Source organism: Mirounga angustirostris, unplaced genomic scaffold, assembly GCF_029215605.1.
Source record: "Mirounga angustirostris isolate CCGP_5_RB_7025 unplaced genomic scaffold, mMirAng1.0.hap1 SCAF_10, whole genome shotgun sequence".
NCBI lineage: Eukaryota > Metazoa > Chordata > Mammalia > Carnivora > Phocidae > Mirounga > Mirounga angustirostris.
In genome coordinates this window covers 22,029,978-22,046,076 of record NW_026991718.1, presented here as the reverse complement: position 1 = coordinate 22,046,076, position 16,099 = coordinate 22,029,978, and the positions used below count along the sequence as shown (strand labels likewise).

At 41.7% G+C, this 16,099-nt stretch overlaps 3 protein-coding genes across 17 annotated transcripts in view; 1 reads left to right on the top strand and 2 right to left on the bottom strand.

Annotated features, from left to right (window-relative positions):
- BABAM2 (BRISC and BRCA1 A complex member 2) overlaps positions 1 to 4,756 on the bottom strand; it is a 400,157-nt gene extending 395,401 nt beyond the window's left edge. For 5 of the 8 annotated variants that reach the window (XM_064572013.1, XM_045884328.3, XM_064572018.1 and 2 more), the window contains exons 1-2: positions 4,449 to 4,601; positions 961 to 1,112 (exon numbers count right to left, since the gene is read on the bottom strand). In XM_064572013.1, the coding sequence (XP_064428083.1) occupies positions 961 to 1,088 (128 nt within the window). In that variant the 5' untranslated portion in view covers positions 1,089 to 1,112; positions 4,449 to 4,601. Of the gene's footprint in view, positions 1 to 960; positions 1,113 to 4,448; positions 4,603 to 4,630 lie in introns of those variants that run through there. The other 3 variants (XR_010405476.1, XM_064572016.1, XM_064572014.1) reach the window with 2 other exon arrangements.
- RBKS (ribokinase) overlaps positions 4,088 to 16,099 on the top strand; it is an 89,331-nt gene continuing 77,319 nt past the window's right edge. Inside the window, exon 1 of one of the 7 annotated variants that reach the window (XM_064572035.1) lies at positions 4,088 to 4,444. Coding sequence is in view for 4 of the 7 variants with exons in the window: in XM_064572034.1 (XP_064428104.1) it covers positions 4,945 to 5,129 (185 nt within the window). In the remaining 3 variants the exon portion in view is untranslated. Of the gene's footprint in view, positions 4,445 to 4,619; positions 4,673 to 4,727; positions 4,750 to 4,778; positions 5,130 to 16,099 lie in introns of those variants that run through there. The other 6 variants (XM_054509670.2, XM_064572036.1, XM_064572034.1 and 3 more) reach the window with 6 other exon arrangements.
- MRPL33 (mitochondrial ribosomal protein L33) overlaps positions 15,567 to 16,099 on the bottom strand; it is an 86,901-nt gene continuing 86,368 nt past the window's right edge. For both annotated transcript variants that reach the window (XR_010405477.1, XR_010405478.1), the window contains exon 5: positions 15,567 to 15,980. The gene's annotated coding sequence lies outside the window, so the exon portion shown is untranslated. The remainder of the gene's footprint in view (positions 15,981 to 16,099) is intronic.

Here is a 16,099-nt window from a genome sequence, read left to right as displayed (position 1 = left end):
TGTCAAAATCGGGATGCCTGGGTGGCTCAGTTGGTTTAGCACCTGCCTTCGGCTCAGGTCATGATCCCAGGGTCCTAGGATTGAGTCCCGCATCAGGCTCCCTGCTTCTCCCTTGGCCTGCTGCTCCTCCTGCTTGTGTGTGCTCTCTCTCTCTCTCTCTCTCTGACAAATAAATAAAATCTTTTTTTAAAAAAAGTGTCAAAATCATAAAAGACAAAGAAAGACAGAAACAGTAACAGGTTAAGAAGACCAAGATGCAACAGCTAAATTCAGTTTGGATCCTGGATTGGATCCTGGACCTAAAAAAGGACATACATGAGTGGGAAAACTGGCAAAATTCAAACAAGGCTTGTAGAACAATCAACAGCATTATAGCAACATTAATTTTCTGTAGAATTTTGTATTTTTTCTGTAAATCTACATTTATTTTGAAATAAAAAGTAGGGGCTTTTTAATGCAATATTCCCAGGTGTGAGATTCTACTGTTCCAACCCCATTGTGAAAAATGACTCATTCTGGCTAGCTATTACAATTTTCTTATTAGGAGAGATTACCAATCCCATTTTCTTATTAGAAGAGATATCAGATTCAGAATTCCAAAACCCAACTCTTAGAGTACATGCTGGATTGCAGCAGACGTAAAAAGAAAACAAGTCATTGAATGAAAAACACACTTGCTAAAAACCACATGGCACACTGTTAACAAAGAGACATGCCAAAAAAAAAAAAAAAAGACACAAACATTGTGATCATAAAGCAATGGCCCACAACACAAATAAAACAACTAGAAACATAAAATGTCAAGATCTGGACAAAACCAACTGCATCATCATGTGATAATATCATGACTTGATGAATTTCTGTGGTGTTCAATTTTTATGAATCTGGTGAGAAAAGTTTATTAGTAGGTAAGGGCTGGATTGGGTCTGATACATTAGTTGAAGTAGTTCTGGTACCTACCCAGACTTCAAGTCAGTTATCCTCAAACAGTTCGTAGCATCCAGTCCCACTTTTCCATTGCGGACCACACTAGATATGAATGGGGAGAGCATTGGAGAAATTCGGTTCAAGGCCACTTCTGGGGACATTTTAGCTTGACTTGCAAATCACCACTGAAAGCAGAAGGAAAGAATGGTGGTCAGAGTATTCAGAGGAACTAGAGAGAAGAGGTTTCCTGAAAACTGGCACAGCACAAGGAAGTTTCTCTTGCATGAATAAATACCTCATTTCCTGTCTTACAGCGGCCTCTTCCAATGACCCTCCAGAAGAAACCAACCCCCTGTTGCTCACTTCCTCGGGACAGAGGCTGAATCAATGTTTTTCAGGAACAGAAGCAACCTTTCAAATCCAATTCCCTCCTCCTTTCCAAAGCTGACCGCCACACTGCCCCACACGACCTAAAGCTACCCTGCTCTGTCTTACAACCGGCAGCTTCCTACTCGGAGGCATTAAGAAGCCTTTGTTAACAATCCTCTCCCCCAACACACAACACGTACACACCATTAAGTTAGGAACCACTCCCTCTGTGTCCCCACAAGAAGGACTTGATTGGTAATACTGTATAAAATTCAAGAATAAGCATAATCTGCTTACCAGTTGTTACTTACAAGAAATTACTTACTTCTGATATGCTCTCCCTCCACAGTGTGTTATAACTACCCGCTCTGTGATCTCTCCCCTGCAGGGACTATGTCTTGAATCCCTAGTGTTTAACAAAAGTACCTGGCACACGCTAAGCACCCAGTAAAAATCTTTTAATAAACAAATGAATAAAGAGACAAAAACTAGAGAAATATTGAAGTATGGAGAGAAGACAACATGCCCTCAAAAAATGTGGTCGAGGATAATGTATCTGAGGAACATATGTAGCAAAACGCTATTTAACAATTGAATCATGAAAATAAACACTTAGCCGGATATTAAGCAACACAAACTAACATGGATCTAAAAGTGCACTAAGAAGTTCTTACACTTGAAAATACAGAAGTAAAACCAACAAAGCGTATCTAAATTATTTGGAAACCCAAGGGGTTAGGAGAGGGAATGCATGAATTCCTCTAAATAGATTTCTAAATGAAAACCTCTACTTTCAGAGGTGAATAAGTCCATTTAAATAATCACTTTCTTCCTCAATCTGAAAGGATAATCCTGCATCAAAAGCAAATTAATTTCTTACAAGTTAAAACTACAAGGAAATGATGTTCTGGTCCTAGTTTTCATGTATTTTACCATATGAGGACTTACAAGTCTCTGCCAAAATAAATGTTGAAAACCAGTACCTGTTTTAATCACTTCAGATAGTAATAAAGGGAAAGACAGCAATGATTTTTTAAAAAATAACTTAATGACCTTAAATAGTGATGACACCCAGAAGTACCTTTGAGGCAGTAAAAGCTTTATACTTCAGTACTCAAATCATCCTTTCTGCAAATATAAAACAAGCTCCTCTTCCAGTCACTTAACAGATGACCTCCCTCCACCATTCCAATGTCACTACAAAGTAAGAATAAACATCTAATGCCCTGTATTATCAATCATAAAAATCATGCTGTACATTTTTATAACACTACCACTTGCAAAGAGCTTCCAAATACATTATTAGTTGATCATCACAATCCCGGGCAGTAGGCAGGTATTAGAATTCCCACTCTACACCAGATAAGGATAACTTCTGTAATTTGCCTTTGAACAGCATACTAACCCATATTATCATTTTGAAGCTTATTTTTTTCCTATTCTGCAACATTTCCATTCTTATTACTATCCACTGATGTCACAGTTCTTGAAAGGATGCTTATCTAGATCATATGCAAAACACAGAAATACTCATCTGGAAAAAAAGCAAAGATCTCACCTACATTACAAAATTATTCTTCCATGCTTTTTTCCCATAATACCTATCATTCTTTTACCTCTCATTTCTATGAAAAATGGAAAAAGAATCAACACATTCTGAAAAATCAACTGAGTATCAGGCACTATATTACCCACCTCTACCTGTAATTTCATTTACTTCCCCCCAACAACCCTGTTCTCTATTATTGTTCCCATTTCACAGATAAGAAAACTAAAGCTCAGCAAGTCTAAGTAACTTTTTCAAAGTCACAAACATAGCAAGAATAAAGATCAGAATTCAAATCCAGATCTCCCTCAAAGTCCACTATACCCATCCTCCTCTCACATTAAGCATGTATAATTGCAATCACCAAAGAGAAAGGCATCAAAGTCATCTGTTTAAGTGTACAACTTATAAAATTGGAACAGAAAAAAATTATGAAGTTGAACTAATGGTTGCTTGACCACCAGAAACACGTTTGACTACAGCTGGTCTGCTGCCAAAGCTGGCCTGCTGCCAAAGCTGGCCTGAGTAATCGACCAGTCAAATGCTACAGGGAAGAAACCTGCACCAAAAGCCAAACTATACTTAAGGTGACAACAACCCGTCCCAATTCAGCAACTGTCAGGACCTTCAACTAACACCTGAAGGAATGAATTTCTTTGTTTCAGAACAGCTACAATACTATTTTTTGACAGTGCAAGACTTCCTGCAGCGTTAAAATCTGTTTCAACCGTAAGTGTAGTGACTTCTCTAAGACAGAGTGGAAATACTCCAAAACCATAGGTCACCAAATAGCCAAAGATGATGGTTCTTTGGTGTGATCCTTTTGAGCCAGGGACATGGACGGGGGCTCACCCCCAATAGTGGCTTTTACACATCACAGTTCTATAATAGATCCCAGCTAGGCACAAATTTACAGCAGCCAGCCTCCCCTGAATGCTAGTTGTGCAATTTTTATTTCCTGATTTTGAGGTATTACAGAAGGAAAATGTAGAAATACAATTTTTACAGGGTCTGCTGCTCGAACAGGTTCACATAAGGTCCTCGGATGGGCAGCCTGGGGACTACAAAGACGTCTAAGGCATGGTCCAGTATCTCGCAATTAAGATGGGATGACAAACACGGAAACGTGTGCCCTGCTTACGTCATGGAACGGAAAGGGGTGGCGTCCTGCTGCGTCACCTCAACGTCATACAGCGCACGAGGGAAGTTAAGTGGGGAAGCAGTTTCTCCAGGGGCAACATTCAAGAAAAACAACTCGGCTCAGACCCAAAGAATGACCACCCCACTCTAGGGGCCATCTAAAAAGGGATACTCTCCCTGTTCCCAAACTGTATGGTCCCCTCATCAGGCGGACAGGAGAAAGGAGTCTGAGGTTATTGAGGGAGCAGGGGGCGGGCTAGATACGCAAAAAGAGCAGCCTCTGGCCTTGGGGGACTCGTCCTTGCGGGGACCAGCATGATGGGGATGAGCAGGGCATCTCTGGAACGGGGGCCTTCTCTATAGGAAGAGGCGGCGAGCCCCGGGCATACTTAAACCACGGTCCTGTGCACAGGCCACCTGTGCGACTCGGGATCCAACCTCCCCGCACCAGCCCCAGTCCAGGTACCTGGAACTTAGTCCGATCGGTAACCGGCGACTACGTGGGGGTACAGGTTACCCGAGCGCGCCCCCGACTGACGCACCGACCTGCGCGCGCACCGCGAGCGGGATGCGTGCGCGCCCCCGCACGTCCCGCCCCGCCCCCTCTGCGGCCCGGGAGCCGGGCGGCGTGCGCGCCCCCGGACGCACCGAGCCGGGCACTCGGAAAGGCGTCCCCGCAGTGCCTGAAAGGTCTTTCCTCCGCGCGGGTCTCGTGGGTGGCGAGCGGCGTGGAGTCTGGAACTATCGGGAGGCCTCTGTAACGAGAGGTGGTGCAGGGAGACCGTGCCGGGAAGAACAGGGGGCGGTTGGGGGCGGGGTTATTTCGGGCAGTCAGGTGGGCGACCCGCAGAGGCGTCCGGAAGGCCCGCGTCGTTAGGGAGCGTAGAAGCGGCGTTTCTGGTTACAGGGTTGGGCAAAGGGCAAAGGTCAGCCTCTGGGTTGGAGAACACCCCCTTTGGGCCATGGCCGCCTCTGGGGAACCCGGCCGGCAGTGGCAGGAGGAGGTGCCCGCGGTGGTAGTGGTGGGCTCCTGCATGACCGACCTGGTCAGGTTAGTCCGGCGCAGTACGCAGAGCCTGCGGTCGCGCGAGGGGGCGGACTGTGCTTGGCACCGGGGCTTTGGCAATGGAGAGTGCCCGCTTTTGGGGTGAGTTACAGGTTTCCCTAGCCCGCAGCCTGCCTCCCTGGCGTGGAAGAGGCAGAATTTGAGTTGGTAAAGGTAACTGTCAAGTTAGGGAACGTAGAGGCCAGGTGTAGCGGAAGCTCTTACTGTTACTAGAAGCGCCTGCAAAGACCTCCGGTTTTCTTGACCAGGCTGTTGAACCTGTCCCCTGACTAGCCTAAGTAACTTTGGTCAAGTCATTTTATCTCTGAGAACGTGCCCGCCTCCCAGGGTTGTTGTGAGGACAAAATGAAGGAAGGTGTTTTGTGAACAGTGACATGAACCAGGTTGGGTATTATTCGTCTGAACTTGAATGAGCGGAGCAGAGGTCAAAAAGGCGATCGATCAATCACCCTTCACCGTACTGACTGTTGGCATTCCTGCAAAGTTCATATTTACACCTTGCTTTTCAGTATTGTATGTATCAGTATATGGGTTATCTTATGGCAACCCGAGTGTGAATCAATAAAAACCCATAAACACAATGTTTACAACGATAAAAAAAAAAAAAAAACAATGATCAAATAGTGAAAATAGGTTGGATGGAGAGATCCCTAATTTTTCTTTTTTTAAAATGAAAATGGCGGAGGGGCGCCTGGGTGGCTCAGTCGTTAAGCGTCTGCCTCCGGCCCAGGTCATGATCCCAGCGTCCTGGGATCGAGCCCCGCATCGGGCTCCCTGCTCGGCGGGAAGCCTGCTTCTCCCTCTCCCACTCCCCCTGCTTGTGTTCCTGCTCTCGCTATCTCTGTCTCTGTGAAATAAATAAATAAAATCTTTAAAAAAAAAAAATAAAATGAAAATGGCCGAGTGCCTAGCTGGCTGGGTGCTAGAGCTCTCAACTCTTGATCTTGGAGTTGTGAGGTCAAGCCCCACCTTGGGCTTAGAGCCTATTCAAAAATAAAAAGCGGGGGAGGGAGGAAGGGAAAATGGCTTTTTTAATTACAAAAATATGTTCATTGTAAAAAAAAATCATATTCCAAGAAAATTCTACCATTCAGATTGCTTTCATTTAATATTTTTGTGAGTGGCTTTTCAAATATACTATTTTTTTACATTATAAAAATTAAAAGTGATCACACATGCCACAGTTCAGACCTCATCTGTCCTGCAACCTTGCTTTTCCAAAGGACAGCAGAGAGCCTGGAAATAAGTAAAAAGGTTTTGGGAAAATCAAGTCACCAAATCTCTGCACCACCTATGTTTTACCTAGAAGATAGCTCTAGGGTCTGTATGTAACCAATTTAGTCTTATGTTGCTTAAAATATTTATAAGCTAGGTTAATCATATTTCCAGACCAAGAGTAGGAAGGGGGAGAGACTGCTAGGGGCAGATATAATGATTGCTGAAAACATACTTTTATAGGTGCAGTGGCAAAAGAGAAAGCTAAGCAATTTTCCCATGCACCCTACCTGAATAAGTGTCAGGTTTAAAATTCAGAGCCACTTTCTTCTTAAACTAAGTCTGAGCTTTCTGTTATGCTTGACCATCAAACATTAAGGATAATTATACTTTATAAAATGAATACTCTTCATACTTGGGGGAGAGTGGAGTGTCAAAGGCTCATGTAACATTTGTTGGGATTTTAAAATCTTATTTGAGCTAGAGGAATTTGGGGTGCCTGGATGGCTCTGTCGGTTAAGCGTCCAACTCTTGATTTCAGGTCAGCTTATAATCTCAGGGTCGTGAGATCGAGCCCCACGCAAGGCTCTGCACTGGGCATGGAGCCTCCTTAAGTTCTCTCTCTCTCCCTCTCCTTCTGCTCCTCCCGCCCTCCCTCTCTCTCTCTCTCCCCATCCCCTTTAAAAATAAAGAGCTAGAGGAATTTAGAGATTATTTATCCCAGCCCTTCAGTTCATAAAGGAGTAAACTGAGGTCCAGAGAAATAAGAAACTCATGTTGTATATAACCTTTCTAATGTCTCTTCTCTCGCCATTTTCTTTCCTTTGTAAAATAACCAGGTTTCTACTTCTCATGAATCACTAGTAAAAATTTTACTCTCTTAGAGACTGTCTCATGGCTTATCTGCAAACTTCTTATGATTGCTGATTACTCCTGCCTCTGAAGATCTTTACAAAATACCTGAGTATAAAATTTTTATTTAAAACCCTGCATCTGTGATAAACTTGGGTCCAGCTTTGCTAGTTATGGTATATATCATGATTGTGTTCATTTCCTCTTGCTGCCGTAACAAATTGACAAACTTAGTGGCTTAAATAATACAAATTTAGTACAGTTCTGGAGGTCAAAAGTCTGACACAGAGCTCACTGAGCTAAAATCAAGGTGTCTATAGACTGCGTTCCTTCCTGGAGGCTCGAAGAGAAATCTATTTTCTTGCCTTTTCCTGCTTCTAGAGGCTTCCCACATTCCTTGGCTCATGGCCCCTTCATCTTCAAAGCCAGCAATGGTCCATCAAGTCTTTCTCACATGGCATCACTCTGATGCTCACTTTCTGCCTTCCTCTTCCTCTTCTACATTACAGGAACCCTTGTGATTATATTGGGCCCAAATGGATAATTCAGGATAATATCCTTATTTTAAGTTAGCTTATTAGCAACCTGAATTTCTCTTGCCATGTAATGTAATATTCACAAGTACTGGGGGTTAGGAATGTAGACATCCTTGGGGTGGGGGGGGGGGGCAGGAGGACATTATTCTGCCTACCACAGTGATAAAGCTTAAAGTCAAAAAAATCTTAAAATACTTCGAGCTTGGGGGATCATTAAAGCCCATCAGTCCATTCTCCACATTTTACAGGTGAGCTAACTAAGAGACTAGTTAGATGACTCACCCAAAATCACACAGCCAGTTAGTGTCACAGTGAAAGCTGGAAACCCACGTTTCCCAAGCTTTATCTTTCCATTATAGCATTCTGCCTCTACATCTACCTCTGGCTGGTATTTATTGCCCTTTTCATCTGCAGTTCATTTGAAAGCTTATAGTGTGTGCATTCATTGTTTACTTTGTAAGCTGATAAAGGAGAACAACTAAGGATTTGTAATTTTCAAGTCTAAAGATGGTATCTTCGTGCCTGTCCCTTACTTTATTTCTTAGTTTAACTGGCACCAATTTAGACACCCGTGCCTACACTGTAGAATCACTTCAGAAATAAAACTACTTCAGTAACCAAGCCCTCTTGGACAGCACCCAATCCAATTCATTTTATATATTACATTACTGTGTGCCAGACACTGCTAATTAAATCAATGAGCAACTTTTTTTTATGTCTAATTTCAGTTTGCTATGAATAGTAAGCTCTGTGTACTAATAATTTTAAAATATCATTAGCTCATCCAACATGGCAAAGTGAGCATTATTTAATAGCCACCTATGTTTATCATTATTCTCTTCTTGAACACTCATCTCTGAAGTTCCACAATGCAAAGATAAATCAAGCTTGTGGAAAATTAAGTCAGAGTTCCTCCAAAGACAGAATTCCATGAAAACCCAACAACAAATAAACTTCATTGGAGATTAAGCTCACAGATCTTTGTTAATCATGCTTTCATTAATAATCTTTATTTTTTATGACGTGTATCACCCATCTTTTATTCATTCGACAGATATTTATTGACTTTGTATATATGCCAGGTACTTCCCTAAGTGCAGAGGATGCAGCAGTGAAAAACACAGCCAAAAATCCCTGCCTCGTGGAGCTTACATTCTAATGGAAGAGACCATATCAGTAGAAATAAGTAAAATGCATAGTATGTTAGATAAATGCTAAGGAGGAAAATAAGGCATGAAAGGGAGATGGGAGTAGTAATTTTAGGTCCTTGCCCACAGAAAGCCTCACTAAGAAGGTGATTTTGAGTAAAAACCTAAAGGAGGAAAGGAAGCCAGCCATACAGATACTCAGGATAAGAGCATATGCAAAGGCCCTGAGGTGGAAACATGCCTCATATGGTCAGTGAACAACAAGGAGTCCAGTGTGGCTGAAGAAGAAAGAATGGGAGGGGGGAGGGCAGTTAATGATTAAAGGATGTTGGGTCATACCCTGAATAAGATGAAAAGCCACTGGAGGGTTTGAGCAGAGGGGTGACCTCATGTGATGTACATATTAATATCATCACTATGGGGGCTGTGAGAACAGACTGAAGGAAGGCAAGGGCAAAAAAGGGGAGACCAGTTCAGAGCTGTTACAATAATCCAGGCAAGAAATGACGGTTGCTTGAAAGCAGTCCAAGTGGGAAGAAGTGAGCATCTTTTGATTATATTTTGAAAGCAGAGCTGACAGGATTTGCTGAGGACTACAGATGGGTCAAGGATTACTCCCAAGTTCTGTGGCCTCTGCATGTGGAAGGGGAAGCTGACTTTTGCCAAGAAACAAGATTGGGAGCAGAGCAAGCTGGCTAGGAAGAGGGCAGTATCAGGAGCTCAGGGTGGACATGCGATATTCGAGGTGCCTGTTAGACATCCAACTGAGGCCGTCAAGAAGACAGATATAGGAGTTTGGAGTTCAGAGAATAGGACCAGCTGGAGATATAAATTTAAGAGTCATCACTGTATCGAGGATATTTGAGGTCGTGAGGCAGGATGAGATCACTGAAGGTCTGAACTCCTAGGGCACTCCAACATCTACAGCATTGTTTTTTACATAATTTATCTCCCATCTCCCAGTCTCTCTGTACCCCTAAAACTTGCTTTGAGACAAGCTCAATACAAAGCCATGTTTACATTTCCATGGCGATAGAGTATGATGCCAGCTAAAACCCTGTGTTATCCTTTTACATGCTCCAATTAAAAGTGATGGCTTGAGAGATAAGGCTCATGTTCAACCAAGCATCTAAATTTAATCCTTGGCAAGTCAGGAAATGATTGCTTAATTCTTAAAAGATTTTAATTGGATGGCGGAATAAGTGAATTTAGAAGCTTTTCAATCCAAAGTGGATGAAACGTAGGACCTAGATTACTTCAAAAAAAAGCCAAAAATATATACCATACCTAGAAAAGGTTACATGTGTCTAACATACTGCATAACCTCTAACCTGCATTCCACCAGAAGCCTCTTGATTTGTCATACTTGGAACAGAAAAATCTCTTCTGCATCACAATTTCAGTAAAGTAAAAGCCAGAGGAATGTTGACCTGAGGAGTGTCATGCATACCCAGTGGTAGAGGAATATCCTTTATTATCCTTTCTGCTCCTTAAATTGGTCTTGAAAGTTGCGTATCAGTTACCCACTCTTAAATTAATATTTTGGTAAACCTGTTTCTGTCAACCAGATTCCCTAACATCAAAAGAGATCATTCATGGGAAATTTGCTAATTTTGATCCCTTTGCGGTAAACACCTTAAAAAGTAAACTGCAGGGCGCCTGGGTGGCTCAGTCGTTAAGCGTCTGCCTTCGGCTCAGGTCATGATCCCAGGGTCCTGGGATCGAGTCCCACATCGGGCTCCCTGCTCGGCAGGAAGCCTGCTTCTCCCTCTCCCATTCCCCCTGCTTGTGTTCCCTCTCTCGCTGTGTCTCTCTCTGTCAAATAAATAAATAAAATCTTAAAAAAAAAAAAGTAAACTGTAAAACAAAACAAAAAAGTAAGCTGCACATGACAAAGGAAGCACACTACCGTGTGGTATTACAAACAAGTTCCTTTAGTGATCCGTTCCTTTTCCAGCTCCTCACACCCTAGTGTCTGCACTCTTGGGAGAGGACAGAGGTGAGCTTCGTGATGAATGTCTGTCCAGTATCTTGGTTACTTGTGTACACTATTGAAAGACTGGGACTGTGCTAAGTGCTAGGGATACTGCAATTAGTAAAACATGATCCTTGCTCCAGAGGAACTTCTAGTCCAAAGAAGAAGACAGACACAAAGAGAGATGATTGTAGTGTGATGCAGTTAGCGCCTGCAGGTTCTGTGGGAGTACAGGGAAAACTGCCTGGATGGGATGGATGCCTCCTGAGCCAAGCTTTAGAAAACAAGCAGGTGCTAACCCAGCAGAAAAGAGGAGGGGGTACCTTCTGGCCAGCTGGGATGACCCAAGGAGCAAAGTCAGGGCCGTGGGCGTACATGGAGCGTGCCGGGGACAGCCGCTGCTGGGTCCGTAGAGCATCAGAGATTAGATGTTACAGAAAGGTCTCATCAGCCATGCTAAGGTGTTTGGGTTTTATTCCTTAGGCCCTGGGAACCAGTGAAGGGCTCAAAGGACAAGAATGATATCTCACGTAGCTCACTGGCTGCCAAAGTGAAGATAACGCCTACTCTAACCCATCTTACAAACGTTATTGTGAAGTTCAAATGTAATCTGTTCTTGATTATTCATGATGATGGGAATGTGAAAGAAGCATGAGCACCAAACATCAAAAATTGTAGATAAGTTAAAATTTTTAATAATTGATTCCAGAATACATTATTTTTTTGTACACTGATTTATCTTTCTAATTATATTTTGCTTAGGATAAAATTAATTCCATTTGTATTTCTTTAACCTACACCAGCAGATGGCAGGAAGAAGTAGCCTAGATAATTACAGTGTGGTGACAGAAGTCATTTTGAAATTTAAAGTTTACTATAATTAACTGGCAAAACAGAAAATAAAATACCGGTTTTGTAGTTATTTGTCACTATTCATACTTGCCTTCTTCAATGAATTAAAATGTTTCTCATCAGGAACTTCGATGAATGCTTTAGTCTCACCAGTTCCCTTTCTGCTCTATTTTTCTGCATCCTGATTTTCCCACATACCTTATTGCATCCTCTAGTTGTCCAGTCCCCTCTCACTCATCCCCCTACACACATATTTCTCCTGCCCTCTCCTCCCGCACATTCTAGCTCCAGGATTAGCTCCTTCTCTACCTCTCTATCCAAGCTTCTCTTCCTTGTCCAGAACTTTGCTCAGCTGGGAGGGAGGAGGTCTGTGTATAATTATTCAAAAAGATTGGTTGACATCAGATGGCATTTTCATTTTTAAATATGTTTCTAACTATTTGACCTATATGCCTCTCCCGGTGCCTTCTGTACTCATTCTTCAATCCTGTGTCAGAGGGATGAAGGAGGATGCGGCCCCTTTTTGTTTCCTTTATTCAGGCCATATTGCTTTTTAATAACTGGTTTACTTGTCTCCCTGGGCTACGCTCATACACAGCACTTCTGCACTGCACTCACCTCACTCTGTGATGTACGCAGGCATCTGTCATCTCAGCTATCTCTATAAATGTCTTTCAAGGTGTAGACCATCCATTCAAAATATTTACTTCTGGGGACACCACCTGGGTGGCTCAGTCAGTTAAGCAGCCTGCTCCTGATTTCCACTCAGGTCATGATCTCAGGAACCAAGCCCTGTGTCAGGCTCCGTGCTCAGCAGGGATTCTCCCTCTCCCTCTCCTTCTGTCCACCCCCCCACCATTTGCGCTCTCTTCCTCTCTCCCTCTCTAAAATAAATAAATCTTCTAAAAAAAAAATATTTACTTCTGACCATGATAGAGTGACTAGTACCAGACTTACCTTCCCACCAGAAACCACAAGAAAATGGGATATATAAGGGACAAAATAAATGAAGCAGCTGTTTCAGTCAGATGTTAGACAACAGGCATGTTATCCCGACGAGAAAGGAAATAAACAGGTGAGTTCCGGAGGCGCATTACTAACCATGGCACAGCGAAAAGAAACCCAAGGAAGTATGGCAATGTCAGTGTGTTGAGAAAACCGAGTTCATAGCTTAGGGAGACTAAGGTGGCTAGAATTTGTGGGAACATGTACTGGAGAGGAAGGAGCTAATCAAGGAAGGGTCCAGAAGTCTGCTTAGGAGTCCCTTTTAGTCTGTTGCTAAACACTACATGGACATACATAGAGACTCCACAAAGCTGGGCCACTACTAGAGAGCTCTAAGCTGAACATCTCCCAGAAGTTATACAGGAATGGGAGGTACTGCATTCTATTTGGCCAGAGACATTATTGAACCCCTGGAGCATTCAGTAGAGATCCCAGAAGGACCACAACTTAGTAAAAGGGGTAAACTTACCCTAAACTAAAGGCTGTTTTAAACTCTCCCTAATAAATCTCAAAAGCAATCCTCAAAAGGACCAAACAGATGAGTTACTTAGCTGCCCAAAAAAAGCAAAGTTCAACCCTTTGAAAAATACAACAAAATTAAGACAACAGTGTAACATTTGCAGTATTCAGCATTCATTCAAAAATCAATAGCATGCAAAGAATCAAGAAAATGTAATCCATAACCAATCAAAACTGACATAGAGAAATGGTCGGGATGGTGGAATTAGCAGAAAAGGATTGTAAAAGGGCCATTATAAAATGCTCCGTGATTTAAAGAAAAACATGAATGTAGTGAGGAGAAAAGTGGAAGATACATAAAAGAACGAAATAGAAGTTTAAGAAATGAAAAATGCAATTTTTGAAATGAAAAATTCACTTGATGGGCTTATCAGTAGACATTACAAAAGAAAGGATCAGTGTACTTGAAGACAGTAAGAGAGATTATCTAAATTGAAGCATAGAGGAAAAAATGACCAAAATACAGTCTTCGTGATCTGGGACAAGGAGTATGTCATTTGTGTAATTGGAGTCTAAGAAGAGTAGTTGAGGCACAAAAAATATTTGAAGAAATAATGGCTGAAAATTTTTCAAATTTTATGAAAACTATAAATGTATAGATCTAAGAATTTCAATGAACCCCAAGCAAGATAAGCATACTGTAAACCACAAAGCACATTGTAATCAAATTCCTGCAAACCAATTATAAACAAACTCTTAAAAGCATCGGGGGCGGGGGGGGGGGGACCCGACGTTACATATAAGGGAACAAAGATTCATTGCAGGCTTTTTGTCAGAAATAATGCAAGCCAGGAAAAAAAAAAAAATGAAATGAAATCTTTAAAGTGCCTAAAAAATAAACTGTAAACATAGAATTTTATCTCCTTCAAATATGAAGGGGGAATAAAGACAGAAAAACAATAGCTGAGAGAATTTATCACCAGAAACACGCACTACAATAAATACTGAAGGAAGCTCTTTAGGCAGAACCGAAATGATACGAGATGGAAGCTGAGATCTACCCAAAGGAATGAAGAGCCCCAGAAATGGTTAATATACCGGCAAATACAAAGACTTCTTTCCTCCATTTCTTAATTTCTTTAAAAGGCAATTGATAGTTTAAATTAAAACTAATAGCACAGTGTTGTAAGGTTTATATCCTACAGAAGTAAAATAGGTAACAATACTAGCACAAAGATTAGGAAGGGAAATGGAAGAATAAATTACACTTACAAATAAAGTGGTAATGCTTGAAAATAAGCCATGTAAGTTAAAGATGCTCGTTGTAAACCTCAGATCAATCACTTTTTAAAATAGAAAAAAGGGAGGGGCGCCTGGCCGGCTCATTCGGTGAAACACACAACTCTTGATCTCAGGGCTGTAAGTTCGAGCCCCACATTGGGTATAGAGATTACTTAATAAAATCTTTAAAAAAAAAAAGGGAGTTAATAACATCAGTAGTGAAGATGAAATGGAATACAATTAATCCAAAAGAAGATAGGGAGAGAGGAGAGAAATAAATATTACAATGTCAAGACAGTGCTATTGATCTGAAGAAAATCGTTGGGAAACCATGAATGTTCTTCCCATGAATGCTCTCACATTTCTGCATCATCAGGACTTTCTGAGCAAAGATCACTAGCACCAGGATTAAAGAATGTTTGAATGGCAAACAAACCTTGCAAGTCAGAGACTTTTCGAGAGATTTATGGACTTCTTCCTTGAACACATTTATTTACATTCTAGGGGCTGTAAATCTAGAGATCTCCCACCCCTTCGCTCCCCTGAGAGGATTCGTTTATATTACAAAGCCAAGGTCACTAGGCCGTGTTTTCTCCCTCTCCTTCCCCACCCCAGAGGGGAGAAGTAACAGCTGTGTCAGCTTTTATATAAACTCCCAAGAATTCATGATTTGGAAGTTCCTCTCATGTCACCCTGGGGGAGATTGGGACACAGCTAACACAATTATGAGTAATTAAAAAGCTGTCTCTGATCCAGAAACATAGTATTCCTTGTCAGAATGCATGAATACTTAACAAAAATTAGGAATAGGGACATCTCCTGTAAGGTAGTCTGGGAAGGCCTCTCCAAGGAGGTATCATCTGAGCAGAGATGGGAAGGAAGGCAGCCATGTAAGACCATAATATACTCCTCTTTATTGGCTCTCCCCGTGCCTCTCACACTTTTTCACACAAGCAAAATTTAAATAAGGTTCAAGGATAGGACACTCTGAAAAGCTGGCCACTTGTGAACAATATTCTTCGTATCTATTCTATAAATTCAAGGATAGCTACATCTTCAGGCAAAACTACTTTTTAGCCCCAGACTGGTTAGCTAGGAAAAATAGGACTTAATAATCAAAATCTGTTTGTTTGTTTGTTTTTTAATGGTTTAAAGCATAATTCAGCTTTCATTCCCTTAAATAAATCCTGTGTCTGCAGATTTAGGGTTAGGAACCACAGAATGAAGATTTGAAGCTGTTTTTTTGTTTTTTACAGAGCTAGAAAGAGATCACTAGGTTGGTTTGGAAATGACATGCATTCCTATAAATGTGACATACACAAATGCTGAGCAGAACAGATACAGCTGAAGAGTACAGGCAATAGGAATAATAAATGGGTGTAATGAATTTTAATTGGGCAATAATAGTACAATCCCCTATTCTAGAGGCATACAGGGTGTCACAAGCTTGCAGGCAGAAGAAAGGATGGAACGCAAAAAGCCAAAAAGCAACATATCATTCCTCGACTTTGGGCTGGAGCCGGGAGAGTGTGACCTCTTTGGTGGAAAGACTTCTCATCCCTGTTTCACCAGGTCATTCCTTCCTTTGCTATGAATCATCGCTGAGAATCTGTAACAAGCACATCATTGTCAAGAAGCTAAAAGCAATTGATTAGTTGTTCTGATAACACCTGTCAGTGAAATAACTCCGAGCACAAAACCCAGGCATTTAAGGAGTTGACAAGTATT